This window comes from Xenopus laevis, chromosome 9_10L (assembly GCF_017654675.1).
Source record: "Xenopus laevis strain J_2021 chromosome 9_10L, Xenopus_laevis_v10.1, whole genome shotgun sequence".
NCBI lineage: Eukaryota > Metazoa > Chordata > Amphibia > Anura > Pipidae > Xenopus > Xenopus laevis.
In genome coordinates, this window is record NC_054387.1 from 75,161,546 (window position 1) to 75,183,136 (window position 21,591).

General features: G+C 36.8%; 1 protein-coding gene across 2 annotated transcripts in view; it reads left to right on the top strand.

Moving 5' to 3' along the window:
• The window catches only part of LOC108701364 (collagen alpha-1(XXVIII) chain), a 42,530-nt gene that overhangs the window by 11,969 nt on the left and 8,970 nt on the right, over nucleotides 1-21,591 (top strand). For both annotated transcript variants that reach the window (XR_005964235.1, XM_018235884.2), the window contains exons 3-31: nucleotides 66-634; nucleotides 1,014-1,034; nucleotides 1,590-1,649; nucleotides 2,202-2,255; nucleotides 2,408-2,452; nucleotides 3,340-3,366; nucleotides 3,448-3,492; nucleotides 3,791-3,835; nucleotides 3,918-3,971; nucleotides 6,555-6,623; nucleotides 6,980-7,048; nucleotides 9,305-9,373; nucleotides 12,166-12,234; nucleotides 13,274-13,342; nucleotides 13,571-13,639; nucleotides 13,746-13,814; nucleotides 14,273-14,344; nucleotides 15,224-15,292; nucleotides 16,356-16,427; nucleotides 16,591-16,659; nucleotides 17,027-17,095; nucleotides 17,560-17,628; nucleotides 18,061-18,129; nucleotides 18,425-18,493; nucleotides 18,688-18,756; nucleotides 18,929-18,997; nucleotides 19,499-19,579; nucleotides 19,907-19,942; nucleotides 21,026-21,062. Coding sequence is in view for 1 of the 2 variants with exons in the window: in XM_018235884.2 (XP_018091373.1) it covers nucleotides 66-634; nucleotides 1,014-1,034; nucleotides 1,590-1,649; nucleotides 2,202-2,255; nucleotides 2,408-2,452; nucleotides 3,340-3,366; nucleotides 3,448-3,492; nucleotides 3,791-3,835; nucleotides 3,918-3,971; nucleotides 6,555-6,623; nucleotides 6,980-7,048; nucleotides 9,305-9,373; nucleotides 12,166-12,234; nucleotides 13,274-13,342; nucleotides 13,571-13,639; nucleotides 13,746-13,814; nucleotides 14,273-14,344; nucleotides 15,224-15,292; nucleotides 16,356-16,427; nucleotides 16,591-16,659; nucleotides 17,027-17,095; nucleotides 17,560-17,628; nucleotides 18,061-18,129; nucleotides 18,425-18,493; nucleotides 18,688-18,756; nucleotides 18,929-18,997; nucleotides 19,499-19,579; nucleotides 19,907-19,942; nucleotides 21,026-21,062 (2,253 nt within the window). In the remaining variant the exon portion in view is untranslated. The remainder of the gene's footprint in view (nucleotides 1-65; nucleotides 635-1,013; nucleotides 1,035-1,589; nucleotides 1,650-2,201; nucleotides 2,256-2,407; nucleotides 2,453-3,339; nucleotides 3,367-3,447; nucleotides 3,493-3,790; nucleotides 3,836-3,917; nucleotides 3,972-6,554; nucleotides 6,624-6,979; nucleotides 7,049-9,304; nucleotides 9,374-12,165; nucleotides 12,235-13,273; nucleotides 13,343-13,570; nucleotides 13,640-13,745; nucleotides 13,815-14,272; nucleotides 14,345-15,223; nucleotides 15,293-16,355; nucleotides 16,428-16,590; nucleotides 16,660-17,026; nucleotides 17,096-17,559; nucleotides 17,629-18,060; nucleotides 18,130-18,424; nucleotides 18,494-18,687; nucleotides 18,757-18,928; nucleotides 18,998-19,498; nucleotides 19,580-19,906; nucleotides 19,943-21,025; nucleotides 21,063-21,591) is intronic.

Genomic DNA, 21,591 nt, shown 5'->3' on the forward strand with positions numbered 1-21,591 from the left:
AGATATTATTATAATCAAGTACTAAAGATTAATTTATAAAGAAAAAAATGTGCCTTATATTTCAGATGAAGACTGCATTCTAGAAATGGCCTTCTTACTGGACAGCTCAGAAAGTGCAAAGGACTACAACCACAATAGGGAAAAAAAGTTTGTGTTGCAAATGGTTGACAAGTTGAAAGAGGTGAAGCTGAATTCTGGCCGTTCTTTCAGCTGGCGAATGGCATTGCTACAATACAGCAGCACCGTGGTAATAGAACAAACGTTCAGAGACTGGAAAGGCCCAGAGAACTTCAAGTCTCGTATAGTACCAATAGCATATATTGGCCATGGCACATACACATCCTATGCCATAACAAATCTTACCCAACTCTATATGAATGAAGGGACCCATAAAAGTGTCAAAGTAGCTTTACTTATAACAGACGGAGTCGATCACCCAAGAAACCCTGATATATTTGCTGCTACATCAAATGCAAAACAACATGATATCAAACTTTTTACTGTGGGAATGACATCTGTAGCCAAAGAAACATCTAATAATGCAAAACTCAGATTGCTGGCCAGTGTCCCGGCTACAAGATTCGTGTTCCATATGCAGGACCCTGACGTGGTGGATAAAATCCTGAAGGAAGTGGTATGTAATATGTAATGCATTTAATACAGAATTATATGTTTACAACATTGATATATTAACCATGGAAAATTAAAGGAAATTACGTAATTTGAAGATTAAAAGTAACTTTAGTTATTTATTCCTATAAATTATTTGTGAATGATAATGCAATACATTATATTTTACCCATATCTAACAGGAGGTTCATAGGTGACCATAAGCATATCCAGCAAAGTACAGGGAGTTCAATACCTCTTCTATACTGTTAAAACAATTTACAACTTTATTTACTTCAAGAGTGAAAACATGCAAAAATAATCTAGTTTGTAAACAGTCTTCAATTTAACAAATGTTACATTGCATTTTTCCATTTTAATCTAATTGTTTTATTTTTTTGCAGAAAGAACTTGCAGAGGAAGGGGTGAGTTATGCAATTAAAGATTAAAGTAGAAACATTATCTAGGGGTCTTTAAACTTTTTTTTACCCATGAACCCCATTCAAGTGTTGAGGAGCCACAGCAGCTGGGAAATTCTTTCTGAGATTTGCCAAATATGGGTTGTGATTGGTTATTTGATAACCCCTATGACATGTGAACTGCCACATTTTGGCAGTAACATTGTGTCTTTGAGGCCACTTAGAGCAACATGATCTGCATCTGGCCAACTTTTGTCCAGATATTGATTGGGGAAGCCCTTTGGAGGGCTCTACACACGGGCCGTGTATGGGGGCCTTTACCATGTAAGTTCTCAAACCAATAACATTATCTGTTATCTAAATCCCAAATTTGGTGCAACCCTAAATTTAAGTAACAAACTTTTTCATTGAAGATGTTCTAATTCTTACAGTTTGTTGCATTCCAAATGTTTCCTACACTTTCCCGCATTGATGGTTTGGGAGATATAGACGGTCATACTGATTTCTCATTCAATGTAGGTGAGTGCAGTTGGTCACTTGTCAGTGTTATTTTCTTTACAGTGTCCCCAGGCAACAGTGTGTTCATGTGAAAAAGGAGACAGAGGACTCCCAGGGCCTGCAGTAAGTATGTTCCAAACAATAAATAAAGATGTTTCCCATACAATATATTGAAAAGCAGTTCCCTTTCAACTATAAAACAAAGAGCAGCTTTTGAGGAAATCATCTTCTAAAAATGTCTAACATATGTGCCCAAGTGGATGGCTCCCAACTGATATCTGGTCACGGCTTGGTCAAGTATTAATTAGGCTGGCTGAAATACCCCAACATGTGAGGACCGCATTTGGCAGTCTGATTCGGCCAACTTACTTGGGTGACCAAGTAGGCAAAGCCTACTTGGTCAAAAAAGAGTTTTTAACAGGAAAATCAGTTTAGTAAAGATTATATTAGGCCATAGGAGATGGCGGGAACTTTTCGTTCACAACCAGTGAAGACTTCACAGCTGGGAAGTTAATTTCAAATTTTTACCTCAGTCTTGAAAATGAATTGGGAAAATAATAAGCTGAGCTCATGGCAGATGGTATAACAAGTAGGGTTGCCGCCTGCTCTGTGGCGATAGCAAACCCTAACCCTGACAACCCTAATTACAAATACTTCTGGATTTTTTTCTCCTAGGGTAAAAAAGGTCGACCAGGTGATGATGGAATTCCTGGACCAAAGGGAATTAAGGTAAGCTACATTTCTTTTCTTTTTGAGAGTTTTAATGTTAATTCTCTTATGGGTGGGGAGGAGGGAGAACTGTTTATGTAATTTTCTTGAAAAAAAAATTCTGTACCTCCTTAGTTATCAATCTCAGATTCCTAATATTTAATTTTTTATAGGGTGAAGCTGGACTAAATGGAATTCCTGGGAGAGATGGACTTGAGGTAAAAAAAAAAAAATACTTATGGCCACACAGCAAGGTATGGGGCAGATATTTTCACTGGATGATTATGGTTACAATACAAAAAAGTTATTATAAGGTTTGAAGATTTCAAAATAAAACACACCTGATGCATTTAATGAATAAACTAGTGCAAACTTTAAAATGTGCACTTGGTTTGCAGAAGCCATATTAAATATGTGGGGAGAAAAAAGGAAAAACTCTTCACAAAAAAAGTAAATTGTTTGGACTGAGTATACTTTTCCATTAAATATTTTATAACATCCTTTCCTAAATGTGAAAAGTGTGAATACATACTAAGAGGCACATTTATTAAAGGTCGAATTTCGAATGTTAATTTTTTTTTAAACTCTATTTAATTTGAATATACTTGAAATTCTTATTAAAAATATCGAATATCCCAAACTCTGACTAAATTTTACTGACTCGAAAACTCTAATCGAATTTAAATCTAATTCGACCAAACTCGATTTAATTTTTTTGTCTGAAAAAAACTTGAATGTCAGGAAGGCTACTAAGATGTCCAAATAGGTCCCAGGACCTCTCCCATTGACTTATACTTGAATTTGGCAGGTTTTAGGTGGTGAACTGTCAAATTTGAATTCTTCAAGGGCCAGAGTTTGATAATTCTCAAAAATCTAATTCTAATTTTTTTAAAAATTTGGAGTTAAATTGGATAATTTCCTAGTCGAATTTGACAGTTTAGACTATTAAAAAATGTCAAATTTTCAATTCAGCCCTTAATAAATCTGCCGCTTAATCTGTCTGTAATTTCTTTATATGCCAACCTGAATTTCAAAAGAGGCATCACTAGTGATAGAATTAAAGTATTGGCCAATAAATTAACCCATGATTATGTTTCTGTTTCAGGGAAAACCAGGGTACAAGGGAGAGCCGGTAACTGCAACTTTTTATAAAGCATTTTTTTTACCATCAATTATATACAGTGAATGAAATTTCACTCTATTATTTATTTAGGGAGAAAGAGGGGAATGTGGAATACCTGGCATCAAAGGAGACAGAGTGAGTATATATTATGGACCTGCAAAGGTGTATATGGTCAAGACACTTATTTGTATCAGGTATGGGATCTATCATCCAGAATGCTTGGACCTAGGAGGATTAAGTCTGCAGGAAATTGGGAGGTGAAACCAGTTTTGGTCTTTGCCTATATAGTGCAATAAATAGATGAAAAATATGGTCAACACAAGCCATAACATGTTGAACATGTTGAAATGAGAAATAACTAAAAGTTTAAAAAGCTAATAATATGACATCAGAAAAAGATGTGAAATAATTTTGCTTCTTCTGTATTTTTCAGGGACCAGAGGGCCCAATTGGCCCTAGAGGATTAAGAGGTATACAGGTAAGAATAATATATAAATAGAGACTGAAAATTAAAAGACACTGTTAAACAGCCGATAATATGAATTATTATATTTCTATAGGGAATTCAAGGGCCTCCAGGTGACCAGGGACCAGAAGGCTATCAAGGATCAAAGGTGAGATCTGTGGTTAAAGGTCTCAAAGAAGACCGAAATGTTGGAATAATAAATGTTATCTCTTTTTCACCATATGTTAAAGTCCTGCGAGTGCCTTGCTTTACATGATATTCTATATATATTCTATATTCTATATATATTCTATGTATATATATATATATATATATAATATCAAAACAGGGGGGTTGTGGGAGCACTCTAAAGGCTTTAAAGTATATATAAGTATAATAAATGCTATTGCATATGTACCCAAAACAGGGGTTATTTTGTTACAAAGTTATGATCATAAAATTGATAAGCCACCATACCACGTCAAGGTAAACCCCGAATGGCGGTCCCTAACTTGTTTTATATTTTATGTGCATTTTAGCATTACCTGTAATCAATGTCCGTTGAACGGACCCAACGGTTTTGGGTACATATGCAATAGCATTTATTATACTTATATATATATATACTTTAAAGCCTTTAGAGTGCTCCCACAACCCCCCTGTTTTGATATTGTATATTTAGCCAGGAGCTGTGGCATAGCTTCAGTGGTTGTAGCACCCCATACCCCCCCTTTAAACTAGTGGTGATCCTATGCTTTTAAAATTGGGCGTTTGTTTTGGGAATATCTCTCCTTTAAAAGCCTGATTGCTGGCTGGGGAGGATTTAGCCCTCAGTGAAAAAACAGCGTTCAACGGACATTGATTACAGGTAATGCTAAAATGCACATAAAATATAAAACAAGTTAGGGACCGCCATTCGGGGTTTACCTTGACGTGGTATGGTGGCTTATCAATTTTATGATCATAACTTTGTAACAAAATAACCCCTGTTTTGGGTACATATGCAATAGCATTTATTATACTTATATATATATATATACTTTAAAGCCTTTAGAGTGCTCCCACAACCCCCCTGTTTTGATATTATATATATATATATATATATATATATATATATATATATATATATATATATATACACGCACTATATATATATACTGTATATAATTCAGGAGAAAGCTCAGGGAACTGAAAATAGTGCCCGTACATACATACCACCCATGTGCCTGTAAGGTTCATCAGATCAAATATTGGCCACTCCTATGGAGAGCGTATCCCGATATCCAGAAATTACAGAAACCCTGTTACTGTCCTATGAGCATTCCATGAATTTGAGGGACAGATTAGTAAAGATAGATGTGGGGTCAGTTAGATCTGATTCACAAAGGGTGTTGGTGCCCTTAAGGAATGGCATGTATCCATGTGGTAGATGCAATCAATGTTTGAGTGTCATATGTACAAATCGTTTTACGCACCCACATTCAGGGAAGAAATTTAAGATAAGGGGCCACTACACCTGTGATTCTGAATATGTGATCTATATGATTTAGTGCCCATGTGGCCTTGCTGATGTAGGTAAGACCATACAATCAATTCTGGACAGGATAAGTCAGCATAAATCTACAGTGAGAAAGGAGGTCCTTAAGCTACAAGTTCCTACACATTGCCAGACATATGGCAGCATCCCTCAGATTTCTGGTAATCGAGTCTGTTGCCGGCCCCCCTCCACGTCAGGAGGGCAACAGACTCTTACAACTCCAAAAGAGAGAGAAATTTTGGATAGACACTTTGCATTCATTCAAGACTCAATAGAGAGAGTATGACCTTTATGCTTTTGTTTAGATACATTTAGATAAATGAACATGGGGGTTAAGGTTGAGATTTTTGTTGTTTAGACAATTGTAATTGACATAATTATATTGATGCATAATCTAAATGCATGATATTATATGCTTGAACAGAGATGATTAAGTTGAATGCCTCGAACCATGTAACCTGAATGCTGAATAATTTTGGTCATGTTAAACTAATACATATGCATGTGATGAGTTTGTCTATTGTCCTAATAAGTATCTGATGTCACTGGTGTTAATGATGCTTGAGAAAGGGGCGGAAGCCCCAAAAGTTGCACGTTTGTTTGCCTGAATTGGTAAGATTTGGTTTGCTTCACTCACACTTGGGGTCAGATTTATCAAAGGTCGAGGTGAATTTTCAAATGAAACAAAATCGAATTTCGAGCTATTTTTTGTTTACTTCGACTAGGGAATAGTCCAAAATCGATTTGAATTTGAAAAAAATTCAAAGATTCTCTTTAAAAATTCAACTTTGACCATTCGCCATCTAAAACTGCCAAATTGCTGTTTTAGCCTATGGGGGACCTCCTAGAACCTATTTGGAGTCAATTGGTGGACTTTGAAAAGTCAAAGTTTTTTTTGGGAAAAACTTTGAACCGAATTCGATCGAATGTGCTTTTCCTTCACTTCAAACGATTTGAATTCGGACTAATATGGACCTATTCGCTCGAAAACTGAACTATTTCACCCAAAAAAAACATTGACTTAATTTCGGTTGGTCTTTTTGAATTCGTATTTTGAAGTTTTTCAATTAGAAATTCAACCCTTGATAAATATGCCCCTTGTTGTCTGGACTTTTTTGGTGAAATATATTATTTCGGAAGTGGACTAAGCCTTGAACTCTTGAATATATATACATTTACAGTTTCCATCTTACCCCAACTGCTTATTCCCTACAGGGTGACAGAGGCATACCAGGACTTCCTGGATTACCTGGAGAAACTGGAATTGGATTGCCTGGTCATAAGGTAATGATCTTGTATAGTCTCTGTGGTTTATAGAATACAAACGTATATTCAGTTACAAATAATACAGAAGGCACTAAAGAGATAGAGTTTTATCTAGTGAAAATGAAATCCATGTACTGCTTGATCATGGCAGGGACAATTCTCAAGGATAGCATTATTTTATAGCCACAATTCTGCCTATGTAGCCCCAGGTACACAAATACTTTAGAGATGTATGTATATATATTTTTATGTATAAAAATAAGATGATGTTTTCAGGTGACCATTTACTCTCAGTGAGTGTCTCTATCATATTGCCTTGCACAGATCTGTTGCATGAATTGTTTGGATGCTAATGTGAATATATCTCTTTTAAGGGAGATATTGGAATGCAAGGCAGACCCGGGCCAAGTGGACCTCCTGGAATTGGAGAACCAGGACCAGCAGTAAGTGTTTTCTTCTGCAGAGGGAGGACTTGGTAACCTATCATTTGGTTTCATATATCCTCTGCTACAAACATGGAGGTCGGAGTAAAAAATTGTTGTTAACATCATTATCTTTTATTTATATAGTGCCATACATTTATGCAGGGTTAAACCTTGGGGACCTCCAGAGTAATTCCAATGCATCATCTATGCCCTGATCTGCAGTTTTATAGTCACCATGTTTTGTTTATGTGCAATACAGCGTTAGTGGTTACCAGTTATTCAGAATCATGGCAAAGGTAGAAGGCAATTGCTAGTGGAGCTGTTTAGTAGATGGATTTGGGTTCCAATAAATTACAACATGTTGAGTTCTGGTATTAACAATTAACAAGCTACATAAAATAATGAATTTCTGGTGACCAGTTGTGCCCAGTTGGTCTGTAGGATACATACTGAAGTTATTGTGCTATTTATACAATTGCACCTGTACAGTATGTAGAATAGTATGTACCTGTTTAATCTTGGGAACAATGCACCATAATGATTATTTACGACACCACCAGTACAATGTACAAAAATCATAGCAAAATGTTGTGTTTTTTGCCAACAGTGCAGTGTTTCCCCCCAGATTTCCAGCATAATAGAGGGCACCTGCAAAACTGTGTTAATCACAACTTGCATGCACTTTACTAATCAGATGCAAATTAGTGCATTGAGTGCAAATGGCATTACTTCCAGTGCATGGTATAATGTGTAATTTAGTAGGCCCAAGTCAGCTGAATGTGTTTCTTATAGTTTTTGAAATAAAAATGGTTTGTAAGTGTGCTATGCCTGGCTAACTCTTTTCCTACTTCAAGCAACTCAACCATGCTAGTTTTTGCAAATGCTGACTCATGATGGAATCAGCCATTTTATGTAGGTGACTGTAGGATAGCGATTGCAAAATTTATAGTGTATATAACAAAACTTCTTACTTGTTGTATGTTTGCTCCAAAAGTTTACACCACCTTCAAGCATGTCTTAAAAGTTTGCAATGGCAGTTAAGATTCGCAATGCAATAAAAGCCTAATGAAGACTTTTATAATGGAACATGCAAATTTTTATTCTTTTTTGTGCACAAATGTGTTCTCTGTGCGAATTTTATTCCTGTCCCCCCACAGTTTTTTAAAAAAACTGAAGACTAAGGGAAAGTTGTCTTAGACTTCTGCTGACTACCATCCTAAATTATAAGCTAATGATGCATTAGTGCTTTATAAAGAAAATATAGATACTATTTAATGAAAAGAATAGGCAGAGTATATTTTCAACACAAGCCCTATTTATTTCACTATTGTGATGGATTTGGATCCGGATTTGATTCGGCCGAGCAGCAGGATTCGGCCGAATCCTGCTGCAAAAAGGCTGAATCCTGGCCGAATCCCGAACCGAATCCTGGATTCAGTGCATCCCTAATATACAGTATATTGTGAGTGGGTCCCTAAGCTCAGTAAGTGACAGCAGCACTGAGCATGTGCAGTGAATCCGCAGAAAAGAAGATGGGGAGCTACTGGGGCATCTTTGGAAACACAGATCTTTACTGCTAAATGGCTGTGGTTGCCTTGGGCTGATATAGAAGCCTTAAACATAATATACAACATTTCTAGCTACTTCTTTAGTTAGGCTTTAGTTCTCATTTAATGGGACTGAAAGCAAATGTGTGTGTCTGTGTGTATGAGCATCTAAGTGGTTATCAGCTGGTAACTATGGGGTTAAGTGTGGTAGGTAAATTCCCTTTTCCATAGTTTTTATTGGACTGCTGCATCCCTTTAATTAATCTAAAAGTAATGTGTGTCTTGGCAGATTTGTAGCAAGATTCTTGTTTTTTTTTTGCCTAGAGAGATCTTAACCTATTTGCTGCAATGTTTTTACTTGGAATCTGTAAAAGTGCAAAAGCATCTCTAAAAATTCTCCCACTAGAGTAACATTATATTTTGGCTCAGTGGAAAAATATAAACATTCAGAGTGCTATTCTCAAAACAATGCCCTTATTTTTCCACCACCGGATCTTAAATCACAAAGTGCGGCTATATCAGTTATATCACTCCCAGGAACAAGATATTCAGTGTTAGCTACAGGCAATACTGTATTTATGGGATCCATCATCTCCCAGAACAATGCCGAGTTCTTTTAAAACAGGTCATGACAAGATGAACTATATAGGGGGATTGTTCTCATGCAGTGAAATGTCAATTCTGTCGTTCTGAAAAGATTAAATCTTGTACGTTTTCATTGTAACAGGGACCTCAAGGATCTCAGGGTATTCCAGGAGAAAGAGGAGCACCAGGGGAAGGGCTGCCTGGACCAAAGGTAATTTGTGCTAAACAGAATGGCTAGACTAACATCTTTGGCATTGTTTCTTAAGGTGTGAATTGGTACAGGATGCAGGTTGAATAGGTTAAATCTCTCAGTTTTAACCTATTATTATAAGAGTTTTATATATTTTGTGAATTCATTAACCCGAATTTAGAAATATTTGAAGATATCAGGGATACACCAAATCATTTTCCTATCCTTCACAAGGATATTCAGTTAAATATAGAACCAAACCTAAACATTTTTCATATTCAAATATGTAAATGAAAAATTGTATCATCCAGAGCTTCTTAAAGGAGAAGGAAAATTGTTTAGCACTTGGGGGTGCCAAATGTTAGACACCCCAAATGATTGTATTGACTTACCTGAAACCCCCGGGCCGGTACTCAGCAGAAAACTGCACCGGCCCGGGGTTATTCCAGCGAGCACCACGGAGTGCTTCTCATCTGGCTTTTTCATTCTTCAAATTTCCCGTTGCAGACGCATGCGCAGTAGAATGAAAAAGCCGACTTTTTAGTTAAAGTTCGGCTTCTCACTCTAATGCGCACATGCAGCTGCATGAAGTAAGAAGAAGCCGGAAGAGGAGCGCTCCGTGGTGCTCGCTGGTATAACCCCGGGCTGGTGCAGTTTTCTGCTGATAGGAGCACCAGCCCAGGGTTTCAGGTAAGTAAATACATTTACTTGGGGGTGCCAAACATTTGCCACCCCCAAGTGCTAAATAGTTTTCCTTCTCCTTAAAGGGATCCTGTCATCGGAAAACATGTTTTTTTCAAAACGCATCAGTTAATAGTGCTACTCCAGCAGAATTCTGCACTGAAATCCATTTCTCAAAAGAGCAAACAGATTTTTTTATATTCAATTTTGAAATCTGACATGGGGCTAGACCTTTTGTCAATTTCCCAGCTGCCCCTGGTCATGTGACTTGTGCCTGCACTTTAGGATAGAAATGCTTTCTGGCAGGCTGCTGTTTTTCCTTCTCAATGTAACTGAATGTGTCTCAGTGGGACATGGGTTTTTACTATTGTGTTGTTCTTAGATCTACCAGGCATCTGTTATCTTGTGTTAGGGAGCTGTTATATGGTTACCTTCCCATTGTTCTTTTGTTTGGCTTCTGGGGGGGAAAAGGGAGGGAGGTTATATCACTCCAACTTGCAGTACAGCAGTAAAGAGTGATTGAAGTTTATCAGAGCACAAGTCACATGACTGGAGGCAGCTGGGAAATTGACAATATGTCTAGCCCCATCTCAGATTTCAAAATTGAATATAAAAAAATCTGTTTGCTCTTTTGAGAAATGGATTTCAGTGCAGAATTCTGCTGGAGCAGCACTATTAACTGATTCATTTTGAAAAAAATAAATTTCCCATGACAGTATCCCTTTAAAGTAAGCACTCTCCTTACTGCTTTGGCACTTGAGCCCTGGGGTAATTTTTTATTGAACAATTTCTTATTCAAGCTGGAACAAAAATAGTTTACAATGGGAAACAAGCATTTGGATGTGTTCTGACCACTGCTGAACACTTCTACTCCAATAAACAGAATGACAAATTGATAAATGTATCAGTTGCTTAAAAATATTCCTAACTGCCAGCAAATTGTTCCTGATGGTCAGAAAACTTTTGATAAAAAGGGAAAATATTAAACTGTTGAGAATGCTACTGGATGTCTGCTAATATGCCCCTTACACTGGCGATTTTTGCAGAATGCCTTACATTCAGATATAGAGTTATGTCCAATCTCAGGTTTTAGAATCACAGTCAGAATGAGAGTGTCCTGTGTCAGTTGCATGCTGCCTCCTGAGGTAACTGTAGGGGTTTTGCCCATAAAAGTTTTTTAAATAACAGAAGAACAATAGTAAATATTGCTAAATACAGTGAAAACCCTGCCTTGAGAAAATGCCTTTATGACTTATATTAGGCAGAAAAATGTGCTTTTATGACACGATTTAATTTTAGGATAAAGCTATAAACTCTGTGGTGCTTGAGGGCTTGCTAAAAGAATATTTGGGGTCATATAGGTTCACAGAGTTAAAGTATTGCTTGAGAGAACATAGTAAGTGTACAAGTGTGATAAAAGGTAGAAATACTTGGATTTCAAATCTGTAGTGACTACTTTTAATATATTTTTATATGAGATCCCAATAGATAAATATAAAACATTTCTAAAAGAAAATGACCAACGGAAGGTAAATAATTACAGTACAGCAATTCCTATACCCACACAGTTTTTAGGTATCTGTCTGCTAAGAAGAGGAAAAAACGTCAGTTCTGCTGCAACTACAAGGCTGTTTGGTTTGCCATCCCCAAATGTCTGACCATACATCTTTGCTGTTGCTATCTTTTTATAAGATGATTCTAACACAACAGGAGGACTATGGGAAAAGAGGCCAAATGTAATGATGAACCAAGCTATAGTTTGTCCACTTTGTTGCTCTTTGCTTTTTTCCCTATTAGTTGATTCAACCAGTATAGTGTGACCAGAAGTCCATGAGGCCAGGCACTTCTTCCTGTAGCAGTTGTAAGTACAGAGAAACAACAATGCAATGACTAAGCCAAATGGGCCAGAAAATCAGGAAGGGCAATAACTCTAGAAAACCATCTTTTTTCCGGTGCAGTGTAAACAGGAAACTAGATTCACTATGTGGAAGGTTCACTAGACCATATTCTAGCAGGTCCTTTGGCCATAATAGTACAGTATATCTTTTTGCCTTAATATAGCACTGATATGTATGTATTGTGTATTATATAAGGGACTTTTGTTCACATATGTTGCCATTTTATTTATTCAGGGAGACCGAGGATTTGAAGGGCCGAGAGGTCCACGTGGTCAACAGGGGCCCAGCATTAAAGGTGATAAGGTAAATAGTGAGCTCTAAGTTGGTTATTTTAACTAGAAACTAAGCTGTCAAGAAACTGACTAATTAGCCATATAAATGAAGGATGATATATATTTTTTATTTTAGAGTATTGATTCTGATTTTGTCTTCCTTTAAATTAAAATACTTCACTTGTATCTACAGCTAATCGTATACATCCCACATACACATCACACACAAAGTGCACTGAAATTAATGTGGGGGCCAAAAGTGCAAGGGCATTCTCTTACCAGCCTTCCATAAAACTGGCAGAAATCCATATTTTGTGGGGCCTAAAACAATATTGAAAGTACCCTTGCCTTACCAAACTGATTCCAAAACTCTGGGGCTCCTTAAGGGGACTTTGAGCAGTAGCTGGGACCTGGGAGGGGACACCAGTAAGGTCAGAACTGCAGATAATGGCAACTTACTATCTGAGATATACTCAAGAGGAACTATGGCTGACTAATTAATCATTTCATGAGCTAAAGAGGGTACTGACCAAAGGTTGGATCTTTAGTGGGGACTTGACCACAATTTGGAGCGTAACGGGGGGCTTGAACTGAAATAGCTGTAGACAGCTACAGGAAGTCAAATGCTGATCTTGATTTACAGGGCATGCATTATACTCCTATTTGTTGTCACTATGGCTATGCTTTGGAGCATCCCATGGCTAGAAACAGACACTCCTAGGTAGCATGGTGTGTATATTTGAATGATGTTCTAATGAACACAAAATCCCTTCTTTTCCATTTTGCACCACAAGGATAAACCTACACTTATATATTTTTACAAACTATTATTGTTAGGTCTTATTTAGATTCTCTGCAATAATACAATAATCGTAGGACTGAAAGAGTTGCTGATGTTATTTATTAACCCTATTTCTGTTTGTGGAATATTGCTCCTTTAAAACGACAATGCTTAATTTAAATGCAATCAACTGGGTAATATCCTCCTTTTCTCACATCATATGATTCTTCCTCTGTCTCTCTTGCATCATAGTGATTTACCCATAATGTTCTTTTATTTATTTGTGTAGGGAGACTTTGGACCTCATGGACTGCCTGGTCCTATTGGTTTACCTGGTACTGGAATTCAAGGAGAAAAGGTGAGAATTTTCCTCCCATCAACCCTTCAAGGAATTAAAGATTTGACTTCCCTGATGGACTTGAAGTTTTCAAATTCATGTATATATAAGAACATACTGTATATACATTGTTACACATTAGGACAAAATGATGTCGTTTTGTACTTATTAATGTCAGAAAAGTCTAAACATTTAATTAAACATTTGCAAAAATACATAGTTTATTAACAGATGATATGTTTATTTTAGGGAATACAAGGTCCTGTAGGACCACCTGGAATGAGGGGACCACACGGAGAAGGACTGATAGGACCCAAGGTAAAGATATACTACAGTATAATAGGTTTACAAATAAATATCACACCTCCTGAACTACTTCTTAACACACAGCTTCTTTGTTTATCAATGTCAATTCATGTTACAGGGTGAGCAAGGCCTTCCAGGAGAGTCTGGAGCACCTGGAGAGAGGGGGATTGGTGAACCAGGTGCCAAGGTAAGTTAAAATATGTTGTTTACTAAACATTGTGACATATTTATTGCACACAGTGCCAAGTAAAGGGTAGAAGTTGACTATTTAATTTCAAAATTGTCTCTGGCATGGTAGAAACGTTATTCTCTGTTTCTGAGCACAATTCTACAGGATGTTTTGAGGGTATAGTGTCCCTTTAACTATATGGTGCTGATCTTTAGACATGCAGAGAAGAGCTTTAGAATTTTTGACATTGAATATGTCAGCAGCTAAATAATTTGTTTTCCCAACAGAATACCATGTATCCTATAAACATGATTGTATAGTCTTCCATGTGTTTATACTTTCTATCAACAAATTGTCAGTTTGCTATTAATTCTAAACATTTTAGAATGTTCCGTGACATGTTAACAACATGTTACCTTTTTAACCACATCTGGGAGAATACAAAATATGATTTTTATTTTTCTGTTGTTCGTAAGGGAGAACCAGGGTCCACAGGATTAGCAGGATTACCTGGTCTACCTGGTGAAGACGGAGCCCCTGGACAAAAGGTTTTTACATAAATATTGATTACATTTTAAAAATGTACAGAATACAAAATAAGTATTTAGATTTCCAGAAACTATCAATAGGCATTGACCACGTTACACAGGCTAGAAATTAGTAGACTACCTGGACCTGGAAATGAAATCCTATGGTCAATAGCATAAATGAAGTAAGCAATGAGAAATGTTCAACTCTCCATCCCAGACAAAGAGCAATATAAATGTATATAAGACATACTGGACAATTAAAATTCAAAGAGAAATGTTACTGTTTGCTTTGTTGCTAATGGCTAATAAAGCAATAATTTGGTTTCAAGCATTTAGTTCATTACCCACCTTATGTAACCGGATGACAAATACAGCCATTTATACAGGAAGACCAATGTAAAACATTGGCCTGGCATGCATCCATCCCAGCGCTCCTACTGTTTTTCACTCCACTGCCACTTAAAGCTCACAAAGCACCAGCAGCCCCTCGTGCTGGTTAGTTTCTCACTCACTTTCCAGTGCCAGTGACTGACACTAAGCCTTCTCAAAACCCCCATCTCATTGCACCCTAGGCAACCAGCTAATCTACCCCTAGCTCTGATCCTGTACATAACTATCTGTGCACAGAGAATTCCAGGCACAGTTTTCCCCTGCTCTATTAAAATGCTGGTGCCTGAATCATAAGAAGACTGACTGACACAATGAACTTCCAAGGCAATCAAACACACATCCATGAATCAGATTCCAGAGGCTTAGCTTCTGAGCTAATTATCATGCCAAACTCTAATGCTTATGCTCTACAGTGTTATTACCAGCTCATCAGCAGCAAGTATGGTAGATAATATGTCATATTCAGAATTATAAACTATAGGTTTCATTTTCTTTACAATTCCACAGGGAGAGCCAGGATTGCCAGGTCTCAGAGGCTCTGAAGGTTCTCCCGGCATTGGTATACAAGGTGAAAAGGTTAGTGTCATACAAAAAATATTTGTATTTATATTTTAAAAGCCACAGTGTTTAATGAAATGCAGTTGTTATAAATAAAGAATAACATTCAATACAGAAAGGGCTGGACAATTCGAAAGTTGCATGATTTTCACTTGCTTAGATATTTAGAAACAGTGTCGGACTGGCCCACCGGGATACCAAGAATACTCCCGGTGGGCCCAGGTGTCAGTGGGCCCTTGTGCTGCTAAAGATTTGGCCTATTTCTTGGCCATTTCCTATTTCTTTAAGAACAAAGAGGCTAAATAGATGGAATAATAGTATGTAAAGAATAGAGACTAGGAGAATAGAGGTTTAGTGAGGAGAAGAAGAATAATTGTACTGAGAGCGGGACCCTGATCTATGGTTCTTCGGTGGGCCCCTGGTCTAAGGTTTTTGGGTGTCCCAGTCCGATACTGTTTAGAAACATGCAAAGGAATAAGATGAACCTGCTCTGTTAACTTACCCTTAGAATGTACAGAAAAAACGACTCAGATGAGTTGCACAGGAGTGCAGTGCTACCTATGTGGTTACTAAGACACCGTGTTCATCAGAACTATGTTATGCTTGTGGAGGGAGGCAGGGGTAGGAGGAAACAGGCCAATACGTTGGGCCCATACCATAGAGTTGTAGAGACCCCAGATCTCTATTCCTTACCCCAGCATAGATATGAGTTTAGGGTGGTTCCATGCACTGATGAGTGATGAGGTTATGCATGTAAATAAAACAAAGAGACTCTGCCTCTGAGTATATCTCTGCTGCCTTGAGTATATCCCCCAGTGCCTATTGTCTCTTGGGGAGGGTATAAATAAATCATATGACCCATATTTAGTGACCCCCTATCCAAATTGCCCACAAATGCCTAAAATCTCAGGAACTACACAGGTCTTTCATATGCTAATATGTGCCTGTATCTCCTATGGCTGTATTCTGAAAACCCACTAGGTAATTGTTAGGAAATAAGGTCTGACCACTTTCTTTATGTATTTTTTTGTTTAATAGAACCCCCATGCAGAAAATGATGTCTGTTTACTCTTTTGTTTAGGGTGACCAAGGTCAAAGAGGTATTCGTGGATTGACAGGACCTCCTGGACCCTCTGGACCATCAGGACCAAAAGTAATTAGACACATTTTCATTTTGTATAATGGACCACACCATATACTTGATCTTTTTAAGCAATTATAATAATAAATGTAGAAAAAAGGTGACTGGTAATAGTGTAGCCTACACCCTATTGCTGGATTGATTATGTATGTTGGTTTCTACTTTTCATATTTAGGGTGAACCTGGTGCCCCAGGACGTCTCGGAATGCCGGGTCTTCCAGGCCGTGCTGTTGTTGGTCCGAAGGTAACTACTGTCTAAAGTAATTGCTAAAGCCTGCATGCATGGGAAGTCTATCTACCTTTCTTCTCCTTAAAAATATATGGGATATAGCTTACAGACTGCAGTGACCATTTCCTCTCTGTATATTTTCATTTTTTACACATGAGTAAGAGGCTGTCTCTGCAGAGGTATCCAATGTTCATATTAATATAGCAGCACCCCTAGTGCTCTTTAAATAGTATGGCTATTATAGATAGATAGATAGATAGATAGATAGATAGATAGATAGATAGATAGATAGATAGATGTTTTTTTCCCAGTTCTGATTTTTTAAAAGATAATATTTTTAAATCTACATCAGCCATTATTTAGGTATATTATTTTATTACAGGGTGATATTGGCCTTCCAGGACATCAGGGATTAATAGGGGAACCAGGCATTGGCATCGTTGGTCCAAAGGTAAGTGGCAAATCAAAAGTATCAGTATTGTTGAAGTAAACTTTGACTTATCACTATTGTTATCATTGATGTTGACATATTCCACAGAGCTTTAAAGAATGTTCATCATTCAGATCAGTTCCTATCACATAACCATCTTTTCCTCTTATATTAGCTATGGCTTGTTTTTCTTTTTGTAAATAATCTGTATGTTCATTATATACACCAGTGGTGTAACTATACAGGAAGCAGATCCTGCAGTTGCGGGTTGGGGCATGGGGAAGAGGGCGAGTTCCCTCCATGGGTTCTGCTTCCTCTATAGCTGCAAAAAATAACTAAACTAAACACAGAGATGATATTTAGCACTATAAATAAATATGGGAACTTTACTACTTTCTATATATAATATTTTTGTAGGGTAATTTAGCCCATTTGTTCATTAATATGAACTTAACTTAATTATGAAATATATTTTCATTCCACAGGGTGACAGAGGTAGCCCTGGACCCCCAGGACCTTTTGGACCAAAAGGAGATGGTTACCCAGGTCTTCCTGTGAGTAAATATCTACACTCAACAAATAAATACTTGACATGAGTCCTTAAGACAAATATACAGGGGCATATTTAATGTATGGTGTAAAATACTGCAGAATAATTAGAACTTTTCATCATCAATAACTTTGACAACAATGGTAGGGCTGCAAGTTGGGCTGCAGTTATCTAAAATGTTACTACTGGTGCCATTCTCTCTTATCATACCTATAATCTATCCTATGACTGCTGCTCTGCAGGGACCTATTCTGGGCAATTTTCCCTTTTTGATCCCACAAGAATAGTTCTAAATGCACATGCTCATCAGCTCACATGGAAAAAGATCTATAAATATTTTCCTATTTACAGGTTTCAATGTTTATGTTTATGTGTACATCCTCTTTAGCTTTGATAACAAATAATAATAATTAGATTATTATTACTCTAAATTAAGGGGATGCCTGGGATGCCTGGACCTCAAGGAGAACCTGGATCTGAAGGAATTGGACTCCCAGGACCAAAGGTATCACATTCAAAGCTAATATACTAGAAATATCTTTAGGATATCAAGAAAGCACTTCTTTAGTAGAAGATAAACTTAGCTTTGTATGTAACCTCTAAATGTAATGTATCCCCAGTCTTAGTAAGTAATATTCATTTACAATAAAAGGCATTACCAATTCTTGGTTAACTTTGTTTCTGGAATACTATATCCAATAGTTAATTTTGTTTATTAGTAATATATATTGTAACAGGGTTTTATAAAGCAATGCAAGTTTTTCTGTTGCTTTACTTAATACAAATACATTCATTTATAGGGTGATCAAGGTGCAAGAGGACCATTAGGTCTTCCTGGTCCCCCAGGAGAAGGATTATTAGGACCCAAAGTAAGTATAATTAGAATGCAGCTTTAGAAGATTTTATATGTTCTTTTTTTAGTATAATGGCAATTTGAACTCTCAAATGTAGTGCATGCACTATGTAACAAAACATCTGAATTTGAACAAGACTGATAAAATTGTAATGTTTTTGCACAATTGACACAATCATGATTCTCATAATGTTCTGTATCTCAAAAAAGGGTAATATAGGAAAAACAGGATTACCTGGTCCCTCAGGTCCTCCAGGTGAAGGTATCCAAGGACCAACGGTAAGAGACATAAAATGATAACTTTTATCTCTTTTCTTGGCATCAAAGCATTACATATCTTGTTGTCCAAAAGGCTTTCATACTAATGTAACAACGTATTGTAGAATAAGTTGAACTACCTTAAATAAACTATCATATATTTATCTTTAAGCTATTATTTGTTTATTATCAGGGAGAACAAGGATTTCAAGGAGTACCAGGCCCCCGTGGACCTCCAGGAGAAGGACTTCTAGGCCCCAAGGTTAGGACAGGTCTACTCATTTTAAAAATGTTAATTATATCTATGGAAAAAGTGTTAAGGTGATTATAGAGTCCTATTTAAGGAACAGCTTGTATAGATCCAAAAAAAAAAAACACAAAACATCTAATGCTGGTCAAATTGTGACCTCCTAACCAAACTATCAAAATTCATGTGCTGTTATTTTGAAAAAAACATTTTCCTTGTGCATGTCTTCGGAGAACCCTTGCTGCTGGAAGTAAAAGCTTATCCCTGAGGTCCTACAAGATGCCCATATGCAACCCACATAGACCTCTTTATGTTTCAAACCCAGTCTGGGTTGCCACCTGGTTGGTGAAAATAATACTTGATGCTATTTTTACCTACTATTTTTCATGATTACCTTGTCCCTCAGCACAAAATTTTAGTTAAACATAAAATGTATAATTAATAAATATAATATTTATCGTGTAACCTCAGCAAGCGTGTACACTGCAAAACAAAATTAATGCTATTCTCCTTTAGGGTGACCGTGGTGCTTCTGGTGAAAGAGGAAGAAAAGGTGACAAAGGGGACCTCGGAGAAAATGGAGCTCAAGGAGAACCTGTGAGTCCATTGTCACTCACAGATTTCAAAATGATAAATATTCCGTCCTACCAAAAGCAAAAACATATTGTAATATTTAAGTCAAGGTTATCATTAAAATAAAAGCTTGTATAATGTAGAGAGAGGAATACCATTTGCTAGGGTCCCATTTACCATTGCTACATGGCAGTAGTATGAATGGCAGACTAGAAGATTGACAGGAAAGGGCATGTATTAAAAGATAAGTAACACCTAACTTTAGGGTTAAAAAAGTTTCCAGTTGCTGGATAGAGGCAAAATACAAAGATCATCATAATTGTGATATTCAACATTCTGTTTTTCTTTCAGGGGAAACCTGGCACTAAGGGAGAAGTTGGATTAACGGTAAGGTCACTACACATTTAGGGGGTTATTTACAAAAAAACAAATTTATCTCATCGTTTTATTAAACCAAGCTCCCTTGTTTATCAATAAAATAAATTGAAAAAGTCAGGTCGGGAAAAGATGATAAAATCAAAACTCGAATCGTACTAAGTTTTCGGATTCGACACCTGAACTCGCTATATTTTTTATATTCAAAAACCCTTAATTTTTCAGATTATCAGAAAAACCCAGCGCAGATCACGATAGCTTCAAATTGTAAAAGGGACATTTGCTATTGTTTTTTTACATGACCTCGGCAGGTTTGAGATGGCGGATTTTCGGATTCTGACTTTTAGCAGCTATGGGGTATAATAAATCTCAAAAAATTTGATTTTTTTTGCCCCAAAAACCTCGACCATAAAAAAATCGAGGATTAGTAAATAACCCTCTTAAACTTGTATTGCAGAATATATAGAGAGATTAGTGAAGTGACTGGGAGGCAACTAGATAGAATAGTCCATTGCTCTTTAAAAGGGTTAATATACAATTACACTTTCCTGCAGAATTATGCCCAGTACATGGGAATATCAATACAGTCATAGATGTATTATATCTCTTGGTATAACCAATATGAAACTTAGGGAGCAGTTCCTGCAAGCAGTGTTGGACTGGCATACCAGGATACCAGGAAAACTCCAGGTGGGCCCAAATGTGAGTGGGCCCTCCTGCTCACCTAACTATTTGCCTTGTATGTCTATACCATAGAAATTTACAGCACTGTTTGACTAACCATGGCCAAATGACTGTAAGGTCTCATCCTTTTTTGGCTTCTTATAAAGCGTTTACAGATAACACAGTAGTTGTTCTTGAGGTGACATGGTGGTTTGTGGCCAGCCTGCTGGAAAGTCACATTTTTCTCAGGTTGAATTAGAGGTTTTTAGGCCCAAACCTGTCACCAGAAGCAGCTGCAAAAAATATATGTACATGTCTGTCAACCAAAATCTGTTGTTATTATTATTAATAACTAATATACCCCATTAAATGCTTTGTCTCCTAATTACAGAAATGTGAAAACTAATCTACAGTTTATATCATTTAACACAGAGAGAAGATATCATTAAGTTAATCAAGGAAATCTGTGGTAAGTCTAATCCTTCCCAATAATATGAACGGAAACACTATATCAATAAAAACTGTTATTTTCCTCATGTTCACAGTAAATTTACTATCTCTAGAAATGTCATATAATATCACCACTAACATATATTAAGGTACAGGTATGGGATTTGTTATCCGGAAACCCATTATACAGAAAGCTCCATTTTATTCAAATAATCCAATTTTTTAAAAACGATTTCCTTTTTCTCTGTAATCATAAAACATTATCTCATACATGATCCCAGCTAAGATATAATTAATCCTTCTTGGAGGTATAACCAGCCTATTGGGTTTATTTCACGTTAAAATGATTTTTTAGTAGAATTAAGGAAAGACGTGTTACCTGGAAAACCCCAGATCCCGAGCATTTTGGATAACAGACCCCTCCCATATCTGTATAATGATAAATATTGGTTTCGGTTTGCATTATTACTTGTTTGTAATTACTTGTATAGAGCTTCCTAAATCTGCTGCCTAGAAAGTCTACCTTGAGAAAATCTAATAGATGGTGT